Source organism: Euleptes europaea, chromosome 9 (genome assembly GCF_029931775.1).
Source record: "Euleptes europaea isolate rEulEur1 chromosome 9, rEulEur1.hap1, whole genome shotgun sequence".
NCBI lineage: Eukaryota > Metazoa > Chordata > Lepidosauria > Squamata > Sphaerodactylidae > Euleptes > Euleptes europaea.
In genome coordinates, this window is record NC_079320.1 from 71,812,115 (window position 1) to 71,824,091 (window position 11,977).

Below are 11,977 nucleotides of genomic sequence, written 5' to 3' on the forward strand. Positions count from 1 at the left end.
CAGATGCCTCCCACCCCATAGCAGCAGCTCTTAGTATCTGGGGGTCACAGAGGATTACTGTGTGAATGGGGTGGCAGAGAAAGAGCCATGGGCCTTTATGCTGGCATGACAATAGGATCCACCTCACTGTACTTTGTTGGACAAGCAGACAGAGAACTTGCAAGTAAACGCAGGTTACTGTTCTGGCCACAAATAGCTACTGATGAGTGCAGTAAAGGTGAGAGGTTGTTCCTTTGTAAAGACTGTTACCCTGCTGCAAAACCCTGTAGAGCTTAGTTGGATGCTTGTTAAATATTAAAACACCAGACCCTGTCAAGTATCCACAAATTCAGTGTTCTGCGGGTGCCGGAGGACTCAGTGGAACAGTCAGGTTACTGGTGACCAAAAATATCTAGTTATAAAGGAGCAGCCAAAGGTTGTGGGGGCTGGTCTCCCTGAGCTTTGCAGCAAGCTGTTCCTGAAGTGGGTAGTGGTGTTCATGTGCAATTTGAAATCCAGTTGGGCTTGTGCAAACCCTTGGGCAAATCCATACAATTTGTGGCAACACCAGCCATGTATTATGGCCTATTAGGAGCTTGATGAGAGCCAGTGTGGTGTAGTGGCTAAAGTATCAGACCGGACCTGGGAAACCTGAGATTCAAATCTCCACTCACGCCATGGAAGCTTGCTGGGTGACCTTGGGGCCAGTCACACACTCTCCTCCCTGACTCGATTAGTATTTGGATGGGAGACCTCCAAGGAATAACAGCGTCATGATGCAGAGGCAGGCAATGGCGAACCACAAACCCTATGGGGTCACCATTCACCATAAGTCAGCTTTGACTTGGCAGCCAAAAAAAAAAGAGCTCTATAAACACTGGGGGGTGATCTTTCTCTTTTCCGGCGTCAGGCAGTAAAGACAGGAGTTTATTAAGCTGCTGGTGGGATACCATTTATGGCTGTTAGGTTGTATTTTACTTTTAGGTCACAATATTGTCGAAGGCTTTAGGTCACAAGTCACAAGTTGGGCTGCTCTGCCCTTGTGTCAGGTAGATTTATGGATCCCAGGCCAAGACTGAGGAGCAATTTCTTGAGTCCGGATTCAACAATATCCGGTATTTTAACTCTTCCTGCGAGGAAGCTTTTAAACTGATTTGGCTTCTTTAAACTCAACAACCTCTATTTAACAGCAAGAATTGTTCAAACAAATATGCAGGTTTTAAAAAAAACACTTTGTACAATACTTTTATTCAGATCTGAAGTATACATTTGATATCTGTAGACCATTTGTCCTCCCTTTCATAGCCGATTTATGAAGAACATTAATGACGGCTCAATGTGACGTTGGTTTTGAAAAGCAGAGAAATGAACTTGTCCTCCCCCGCAAGGACAGTAGCACAGTTCCTAGCTTGATGTAGTTAGAATTTGACTCCCAAATGATGTTCCCATTCTAACGTTTTTCAGAAGCCAGGTGCTGGGAAGTGATGGAGATTCAGTGTTGGAGATAGAATCAAGTCCTGGATATTCTCCCAGTGCAATGGATCTTTTAAAACTTTGTGAGAGCAGCCAGGAAGACACTGAGGATGCAGATCTAACAGAGGGAGGCTTCCTGAAGGTGCAGCAGGCAGTTTAAACAGGGCTCGATTATGGATTTGTATAATTGTGGGTGCTGGAAGGAGGTGGTGGCAGTCAGTCCTTTTATTAAAAGGGTTGACACATTGGTGATGGGCATCACACCCTACTTCTGTACATTTGTAAATTTGGTTGGTCTAGAACGTTGAATTTGATAATGTAGTAATACGCAGTACTGGCTTGTATCCAGCTGCGTTAAAGAAAATTTGGCGCTTAAGTTTTCTTTAGACAGGAGGCTGTTTCCTCTGATTCCACACCCCTCTAGACTCCTATGCTATTCCTGAGGGTCCGCTGATCTCCCTCTTAAGGAAAAAGGGCAATTAAATTTAACTGTGTGATTGGATACAGGCCAGTGTGCCTCTCTTCATTTGACTACAGCTCCACTGCAGAGCAATTTCTAGACTCAAGAGAAAGAATCTTTATGATCACGTCTGCTTTGAATTAAAAGAATGCTTCCCCCCCCCGCTTGATCAATTTGTAAAAATATTGCTGAGTTTACTGTGAAAACAAATTGCCTTTGTTCAGTGAGATTTGGATTAGGTCCCTAACTTCTACAGCACTGAGACCACTGAAAACCCAGTTCACTGCACGAAATTAAATGTGCACTTCAACAGGGAAAAGGTTTTCTTGGCTCTGGTACATTCCAGCACTTCCTAAAACTTTTGTTTCTCGTCTCCACAAGGTAAAAAGAAAAAGAAAACTTGCTCACAAGGGGAGGAAAGGAGGGCCCAATCCAGGCATACCCCAAGCTTCTGCAAAAACCAAGAAACTTCCTATATAGGAACTGAAAATATTTCAACACTTGGCTTTCAGCTCTGAAGACAGAAGGAAAACTCTGCTTCCCTTTCAGTTGAAATTAATCCGCAGAAACTCTTGAAAGAGGCTAAAAGCATCTGTACTTATTTCCCCAGAGACTTTTTTTATGAAAAGTCAATAATTAAGCAAATTGCTTAACACTTGATTCCAGTTCCTGCATATCTGGAGTTTAAAAGTGTTTTACTCCATTAATTTTCATGCTGCATTTTTTTAAAGAAAGTCAGAGGGAGGTCCTTACAGCAACATTAAAAATGCTCAGACCTAGAACCAGATGTTGCCCATCTTTTTATGAGGAGAAAGTAGAAGCCTACTGAATCAGTTTTAAACGAAGACCCAAGGAAGATACCTGAATTCTTGTTTGCTTTACTTTTGGGGACTCTTTATGTATAATTCTTTCAACCTGCCTACTTTCCAGCAAAAATAAGGTGTACAGATTTTGGTTCCTGCTATGAAAAGTCACATAGTGGCAATTTTTATACATGTTGCTTTCTGACTTCTATCAGAGTGGGAGAGTAATCACTTGATGATTGATTTGCAAGTAGACATTTCATGTTTTTTAAATTTCCCCGTTTTAGTTTAATATAATTTGCAATAAATGTACATATTGTTGTTTGTTTTATAAAAACATATATCACTTCTAAGTGGGTTTACTCCTGTGGTCCTGTTGGAATATTCTAAATTTTAATGGAGTAAAGACAGCCCGGTATTTGATTTTATAATGTTTGTCACCAGATTTTTATTATTGATGTACAAAATCAATTTTTAAAAATAGTTGGACTTTGGCAGCTTTGTAAGGAACGTTTGGAAATGTTTAGGATTGCTCTCAATTTTAAGCATTGTGCTGATTGAAAATAAGTCTGTTTCATGTTTTTGTCTTCCTGTCCCAGCTCATTTTTAATGTTTCGTTTAGAAGACCGTTGCATCAATATTGATTTTCCTGGCATTGTTTGGCATACTGTGTACATTTTTATGTACACATTATCATATTTAAGTTTGTTGCATAAAATAAATGCTTCTAGGTGTCACATGGTATCATTTTGCTTACATCTCTGTAGAATGTTTGTTTTGCTTCCTCTATTTCACAGCATTTTTATATATGCAGGACTGGGGAAATCCCCAGAACCTAAACATTGACACCAAGGATTTTGACACTTTCCCAGTCTCTTCAAAAGCATGAATTAAATTTAGTGGTGAGTAGGAATTCTAAACATTTCCCCCCCAGCTGGATCTTAAGGGCTGCAGTGTATCAAATTGTGTGACCAAAGCACATTTATGTCAGCAAAAAAATGTTATACCTGCTTCATGGAGTACATTTTCTCTTTTCTCTCTCTGAGAACCTAAAATGCTGGTTCTTTGTTGGAGAAGCTGATTGAAATGGCCCTCAATAAAGGTTAGTTGTAGATCACCTGATCTACACATTTTATTCTTGTTCTGACAAAGTTTACTGAATTGAATGCGTGCTGGATTCTTTGACGGAAGCCACCTCAGTTTGAAAATTCCTGACCAGGGCAGAAAAACGAGTTCAGACAGCTTAGAGTGACTTTATTTTGTGTGTTTTGCGCTTGCACAGGGGTTTGGAATCAAGTTCAGAGTTCAACACTCTTAAGAATCTCAGCTTTCATTTTAAAAAACTCACCCTCATTAGCACATTATCTTTATACTTACAGGACAATGATTAGCACATTACCTTTGATACTTTTTGCAGGACAATGATTCAGCTCAAACCCAACCCCTTTCTGACTATATATTACTCTTCCTACACACTTGACACTGAGAGACACTGTCCTTCAGTGTTACTCCTCTGAAGATGCCTGCCACAGCTGCTGGCGAAACGTCAGGAAAGAAAATACCAAGACCACGGTCACACAGCCAGGATAACCTCCAAGAACCAATCAATTTCTGTTCCTTGCGATAGGTTAAAATTAGGGCTAGGTTGGTCTGGCGTGGGGCTGGGTGTCTTGCAGTTAGTTAACTTGTAGGGTGGAGTGCCGCAGCAGAATGGGGAGGAACCAAGACCCCATCGGGATAAAATCAGGCACTGATTGGTAAGGTTCTCAGTAATGTCTTTATAGGCCCGACGGTCTGTGGTTATACTCACCCAGCCGCCGGCCATCTCCAAGTATGCAGCATTGTGGCTTTTAAGGCCTGATCCAGTAGTTGGCCCCTACCCCAGAGCCTCATTCCCACTAGCCCTTGAGCCCAGCCAGGCCCCCTCATGCCTTGGGGCACGCCTTCTCCACCTGGGATTGCCAGTAGCATGCAGCACCTGACGGGGATCTCCCTGCTGGCACCCCAGATCCCAGCTGCCAGGGATTGCTGCTGGCTGTGTAACCCAGCCATCTTCCCCATGGTCCTGGGCCCAGCTGGCCCACCTGTCCTGGGGTCCTCTGATTTAACTTGTGCCTTGAGTTTTGCACCCAGTGTCTCCCACCAAGAAAGATACATTTGGATTGCTGATAAAGGATTATGAACATATCCTTACTTTGCTCACCAGCACATTTTCCTCCCTTTTCAATTATATAATTTTTGAAATTTTGCCGTTCTGTACTAGCATTCCTGTCCAACTTTAAAACATTTTTTAAAAAATACCCACTTTCCTGAGGAATAAAACATTTTCCTGTGCACTTAAAAACCAAAACAGTTTTTGGCACCGGTATTCCTGAGTACCCTACATACGTTAAATTCAAAATAAAATTGTATAAAAATTCCTTTTAATTTTGTTATTTTCATAATGATTTGACTTAAGTTTAAAGTAATTCCATTCTGTCTGAGCCCATTCATCATTACTTGTAGAACAAATTCCAAAAGTACAGTGCCAGAAGAATCAAGACCATTCAGTGTCACCACAATTTTCAAAACAAGCTGAAGTCTGAAAAGAACTTTGCAAGCATCTCTAATTTAAGAACAGCTTGGGAACGTCAATCCCTTTTTGTAACATATATGGGATTATGCTTAGATTTTTGTTTGCTGTAGTGTCCAACAGAAAATATGTCTTGCCTGCTGATTCCCCCCACCCTTTTCTTTTTTTTTACTTGTTTGTGGGATCCAAGTTGGGTACTTTTTTGTTCACTAAGCAAAACTTCTGGGATCCATGTTAGAGAAGTACCTTTTCAGCTTCCTCCAGTATCTAACACCAGCTCTGTAACAGGTAAGGACTTCAGCCAACAATCAAATGAAACACACAAGCAGCAGTTGGATTATATGATGTGGTTTCATTGGACCATTTTCAGTGAATTTGCAGGTAAGCCCAAGTTTTTTGTGTTCCCCACATTGATGTAAACATTAGTGTCCAACAGCAGAGCAGCTTCCCCTGGGGAAGAGAGAGCAGGGGTTTCAGTGCTTCAGCTCTCTTGAAGCACGCCTCTGCAGAATGCAATAGGCAAATCCAATCTATTATGGAGGAATCGAAAACCATGAACTGGGGCAGCAGAGGTTTGGGGCACCTCATCTGTCCTGTCCCCTAATGAGAAAAAAATGCCCTGAGGCACTGTTGATGCAATTCTTCCAGCCGACAACATTCAAAGCCTTACAAGAGATCCAGTGTGGTGTAGTGGTTAAGAGCGATGGTTTGGAGCGGTGGACTCTGGTCTGGAGAACCAGGTTTGATTCCCCACTCCTACACATGAGCGGAGGACACTAATCTGGTGAACTGGGTTTGTTTCCCCACTCCTACACATGAAGCCATCTGGGTGACCTTGGGCTAGACACACAGTCAGCCCCACCTACCTCACTGGGTGTCTGTTGGGTGGGGAAGGGAAGATGATTGTAAGCCGGTTTGATTTTTCCTTAAGTGGTAGAGAACTTTGGCATATAAAAACCAACTCTTCTTCTAAAATAACACAGCAGTGATAGGACACAGGGCTAACTCCAGGCGAAGAAATGCAGTAGATCAAAATAGATCAAGTAGATCAAATTGGACAAGTGGGGCGTTTCCAAACTGTCTCCTGTCCCACACCAAACCATCACAGTAGGGGAAGCCCAAGAAATCAGTGAAATAGAACTGGTGAGAAAAGTTCACCAATCATTGAGGTGTTTTTCTTTCACACCCTGACCCCAGGACAAGGTTGTATCTGAAATTGTCTCAAGCTACTGGCCCTTCCTGGAGTGGAACATGGGACTCTTGCCAAGCTGGGTGATGAGGCTTTAGTTGAGGGACATTGCAATGGCTAGAGAGTCTGCTTTGATTAAGAGGGATGGCATGGGAACGGGCTTCCTAAAACTAGAGCATTGTGCTATATCTTAGCTGGCCTCAGTCATGGTATCAGTTATTAGAATTATGAATAAAGTGTCCTTGGAAAATAGTGGAATAGAGGGGAGGGGTTAAAGTACATGGTAGATCTGGTTAAGAACTTCCTCCCCGAGTGCCTGTTTATTAATCGGATATCTGTACTGCTTTTAAATTGCAAAGGGAGCCAACTCTGAGCTGTAAAAATACAATAAACCTCTAATTGAAGAAAAATCCTATGAACACATGAAGCTGCCTTATACTGAGTCAGACCCTCGGTCCTTCAAAGTCAGTATTGGCTACTCAGTCCAGCAGCAGCTCTTCAAGGTCTCAGGCAGAGGTCTTTCATATCCCCTTCTTGCCTAGTCCCTTGAACTGGAGAGGCTGGGGGTTGAACCTGGGACCTTCTGCATGCTAATCAGGTGCTCTACCACTGAGCCATAGCCCTTCCCCATGCATTGAGGATCAGCAAAAGTGACTCCAAAGTGCTGTATATCCAGTAAAGACTTGAGCCCCAGCAGCTTTCTAGAAATTAAAATACTGCCAGTCCCCAAGTGCCATCACCTCACTCCCTGGTTAGTAGTTGTTGGGACGCTTGTAAGACTCTTGAGAAGAGCAATGAGCAATATCAGTAGTACTTCCAGAGGCTGGAAAGTACTAGTCTAGTAACAGTTAGGACTCCAGGTGCCTTTAAAGAAAGGCCAAGCTGCACATAAAGGTGATACAATACTGTCATGACAATGAATGCAGAGAAATGGATTAACTTTGTTTGGATTCAACTATAGTTCCAATAGTCTGCTACTAAGTGGTGCTATTGCCAGTTATGGCATGATGCTCGCACAACTGTAACAGCTTATATTTCCTACTTTAAAGTATCATTCTTCAACAGCATTATTAAATATTTGAATTAAAAATAATCACCATTCTTGTGCTGTACAATGCAAATAGAAATTGCTGTTTGGACACAATGGCATTGTCTTTGCAGCACAATGTACACTTCTAGTGCAATCGCTTTAGTACCAGTGGAAGTGAGCAAGATACATGCCTATGTTTGTCCTTGTCCTTCGACGTGCAGAAAAAGACAGAGGCCAAAGCTCCGTTATACATCTCTCCAGAGGCAACTGGACAGCTGGCATTCCAGCATTCCCCCTTGTAAGATGGGGATACATACAAAGGATAGATTGGAAAGATTCCTTTGATGTCCCCCATCCCTGCCTGAAACAGACAGCCTGAATGGTCTGGGTTGTGTGTGGGTTTTTTAAAATTCTTTGTTAACAAGCATTGTGGAAGCTGCCTTCTAGCCAAAACATAAATAACTGAATAGGACTCCACCTTTACCCCCTAGGAGCAGGTCCAGAGGGAGTGTTTGATTCTGCAATCCCGATGCAGTGTCAAAATCCACCCTGTTGAGATAGAGAGGGTTCTTGAAGACTAGCATTCCAGCTTCTCAAGGTAGGTATGTGAAAGACATCCTAAAATTTGCTGAGTATCACCCAAACCATCTGGGATCTTGGACCCCTAGAGAATGAGCTATTAACTTCCATTCCACACTGAACCAGCCTGGCCACCTTAATCCCTTTGGGACAAATGACGAACCTGTTTGGTCCAGGCCATCTATTTGTCATGGGAATTCAGAGCCAGTATCAGGTATTTGATGGTGGGACTATATTTTATATGGCTCTGATTGATAAGAATAGCCTCTCACATCAGAGATGGAGATTCGCTTGGGAATAGAGAAATCCGCTGTCATTCTTAGAAAGGAGGCTGGCATAGGTCCAGCTCCCTTTGGCATGAATATCTGGGCATTTGGGATTTCCCGTCTTCAGTGTTTAATCCACAGGAAGTTGGGCATGGGTTAAGGACTCCTTCAACAACTTGTTACCTCGGGGAACTCTGCACATGCCCTGAGGAACCAGCTAAAGCTTAGGTAACTTGTTCAGCTTAGTTAAACTTTATTGCTTTTCATTTTAATATCTCTCTTTGTTGCTGGGCACTTCCCCTTGTATTTTGTTTTGCCTTTTCCCACCCTTTTTTGAATCCAATTACCTCTTTCCCTTTTTTCTCTCTTTTACAATAAACATTTTATGAAGACTTTTTGGGGGGGCGGCTTCGCTTAGTACAATCTGTCTCTCTGGGATATTTCTCTTAATCTCTTTTTCTTGCGCTAGACTGCATGGGTGCTACCAGGTTGGTTACAAGTTATTGTTATTGCTCTAGTTCTGCGCAGGAAGACTACCTTCTCAGCAGGTCAGGAGATCCTAAGCGGTGGCAGCGGGTTATCAGGGTACTTTCCAGGGAACCCTTGGTCTAAGGGAGTTTCCCAGCAGGGAAAGGCACCATTTGTCCTTTCCTTCTGTAAGTATGTGTACTGTAGCCTCAGCTACTCAGCCCAGTTGGATACAAAGGAGATTCTCCAGTAGCTGAGGAAAAATCTAAATTGTTTCACACAATGAAGTCTAGTGATGCCTATTTGCAATTTGTATTCAATGATCTGGCAAAATTAAGTATGTGCTTTAAAATACCCCCTCTGCTCTACATCGGCATTGTTTTTAAAAGTATGAGGGTTGAACCAGATCGTATATACCCTACTGGTTGGGGAAAGCTTTTGTGATCTTTAAAGCTTGCATCTTTTCATTTGACACAGAACCAACATGCGCAAAATACCCCATCAGGACAGTGAGGTTATCCAAAGATATCTAGTTCCACAAAAACTGTCAGCGTATGACATCTCAAGCACAGGGAGAGGACTTGTGGAATGATTAGATGCATGGACTCACAACCCCTGCCATGAAATACACATGCTTCAAGCATACTGAGCTTCCACCTTCCCTGTATTTGGACGTAGTGAAAGACTAAGGGTGGAGGTAATAATTGTTTAATAAAACATCTCGATGACTTAAGAGGATTTCATACCCACCTACATTTTAAAAGTTACATGTGATCTATTACCATCTCTGATCTATGAAACTGTTTAATTGCTCTGCTGAGCTGTTTGTTTCTTCCTCTTGAAAGCTATTTGCTTAGAACAAAGTAAGATGAAAACTTTTTCAGGGAAACATGCATTTATTAAGCATTTGCAGTGGAAATCAACATTTTTTAAAATGTGTATTTTTAAAAAATTGTGTACAAAAGTGTTGTGTAGTTTTTAATTCTCAAGAGACCCACACACCCTGATGCCGCATTCTAACCCACTCATCATTTACAACAAAGTGGAAAGCTCCAGTTGAGAGCTTCCTGCACATACCCTTTGTCTTCTTGGGCAGGGGGGAAAAACACAACACAAATTGAGATGGAAAATGATAATTGGCCAGCAATAATGTTTGATGGTTACAGAAGCCATTTTCTGAAAGGACAGGTATTCTCTAGCTACAAATAAGCACCATGTTGCAAGTTTTATTTGAATAGGCTCTTATAGTACCTTGGTTCTTTTTGGCATCATTTGGAACTATTAAATGAATGGCTACATTTTAAGCTGTTGAGTAGATTCTCCCCCTCCCTGCACTGGTTTACAGAGTACATGAAGGCTAACAGAAGCACTACAGTGAAACGGACATTGCAACTCTTTGTCAATTGGGAACTTCATGGAACAGCACACTCAAAATAAGTGGTTAAAGGCCCTTGAGTTTCCTCAGGGCACATCGTACAATCAGGGAAGAGTGTGCATATTTTCACTGGGGCAGATTCAGCAAATGTGCCATTTTCTCTACCACATTCTTATAAAGGCAATGTGTGAGAACCACCAACGCTTCTATAAAAGATGCCTCAAGCACAACTGTTGCTTCTACAGCAATAGCACTTGACCTCTTTTTGTGCATGTGTACAACCTGCAACCGTTTCACATTCTCTTCTTCCTTCTGTGATTTCTGCAGCTACTGGGTTGTGAGACTAAACGCAATGCATAATGAATTTTACAACCTTCCCCTTCCCCATTTGGTAACCTAATATAACGTAACTGGCAAAAAGTGTGATGGGTATGGAGCCCATCAAGGATTGCAGCTCTTTAGAAAGGCCTGTTCCATTCACAGCAAGTACAAAAGCAACTTTGCTGAGGAAGGACTGGTTGTCTGAAGGACGACACCTGCCAGTTCCAAAGAAGCTTGGCTTCATACAGCTGGCCTCATCTTGAAGAGGTGCTATGCATTCTAGCCAGGTTTTACAAAAGGTAGTTAAGATTTTATTGGTTCTAATGAAACCAAGATGCACAATTACCTCCATCTAGTGAAAAATGAATGACTTGATGCTTTCCCCCCTAAAGGTTTAGGTGTACATTTGTCACTTGGCTCTGCATAGCTGTTCACATTGCAAGATACATTTGTCTTCAAATAAGGATACGTTCAGCCTCTTGTTTTTTCTTTTCATCCTAAAGGATGCTTGTAGCTTTTGTGCCCAAGGTGTTTCCCTCTTTAAATGTATCAAATGAAAAGTCAGAAACAAGCTTATACACAGTATTTAAACCCAGCTGCTCAGTAACTTCCACTATAACCTTTACATTGATTAAATGCTGCTGAAAAGCCTCACTTTTCTGTGGCCCAGGGCAGCTGGAATGTAGAATGATATGTGCAAATGCTAGCATGCATTTTTTTTTACTAACAATGTTACTGGCAGCCTGACATAAGAACAGATAACCAATTAAGAGTCATGAATTCAACTTTCCAGTAGGGATGTTGGAGACAAATTAAGTTTGAGGGGCTTTTTTGGCACCTATAAAGACTTAGCAAGAGCATATCTTCTTTCTTGCCTCCATAACAAGGTAAGAGTTTATTGAAATCACACAAAGCAGGGTTCTTCTTGGTATCCAAAGCTACCAATCGGTTCCAACGAATTTACAAGACACAATATACAACCTGTTTAAAACGCCCAGGAGGAGGGCCTTTCGAGATCATCTTTACGACTGAGGATTTCACAGCATCAGTGAATATGGAGAATGAGCAGATAACAGCGGCAGTTCCTTCACTTCAGATGTGCAGGCCACAACAATCAGGGTACAGTCAATTTTTCACACTCTTTATGGAGGTCTACTGAATACATCGTTCCCAAGCCAACCCAGTGGCAGTGATTCTGGCTGCAGTTACTATGAAGCATAAACACACCCTTTTATTGACACTCAACTTCCAAAATTGCCACTGACTTCAAGGTAAGGAAGGATTCCTACCCAGCATAGCACTTTCTGAGAAACCTCTACTCTCAGATGTGCTGGCAAAACTGCAGCCGTTAACAGAACTGTAAATCAGGAAGCTTAGCACCTGTATAATCAATTATATATCTGTATATACACACACACAAGTTCTGTAACCAAGGGAAAAATTAAAACTATGAAGTTTAGCA

At 41.9% G+C, this 11,977-nt stretch overlaps 1 protein-coding gene across 1 annotated transcript in view; it reads left to right on the forward strand.

The window, feature by feature from the left end:
* The window catches only part of PDS5A (PDS5 cohesin associated factor A), a 73,256-nt gene extending 70,463 nt beyond the window's left edge, over positions 1-2,793 (forward strand). The window contains exons 33-34 of the mRNA XM_056855173.1: positions 1,444-1,594; positions 2,294-2,793. Of these exons, the coding sequence (XP_056711151.1) occupies positions 1,444-1,594; positions 2,294-2,392 (250 nt within the window). The 3' untranslated portion in view covers positions 2,393-2,793. The remainder of the gene's footprint in view (positions 1-1,443; positions 1,595-2,293) is intronic.
* The last annotated feature ends 9,184 nt before the right edge of the window (positions 2,794-11,977 follow it).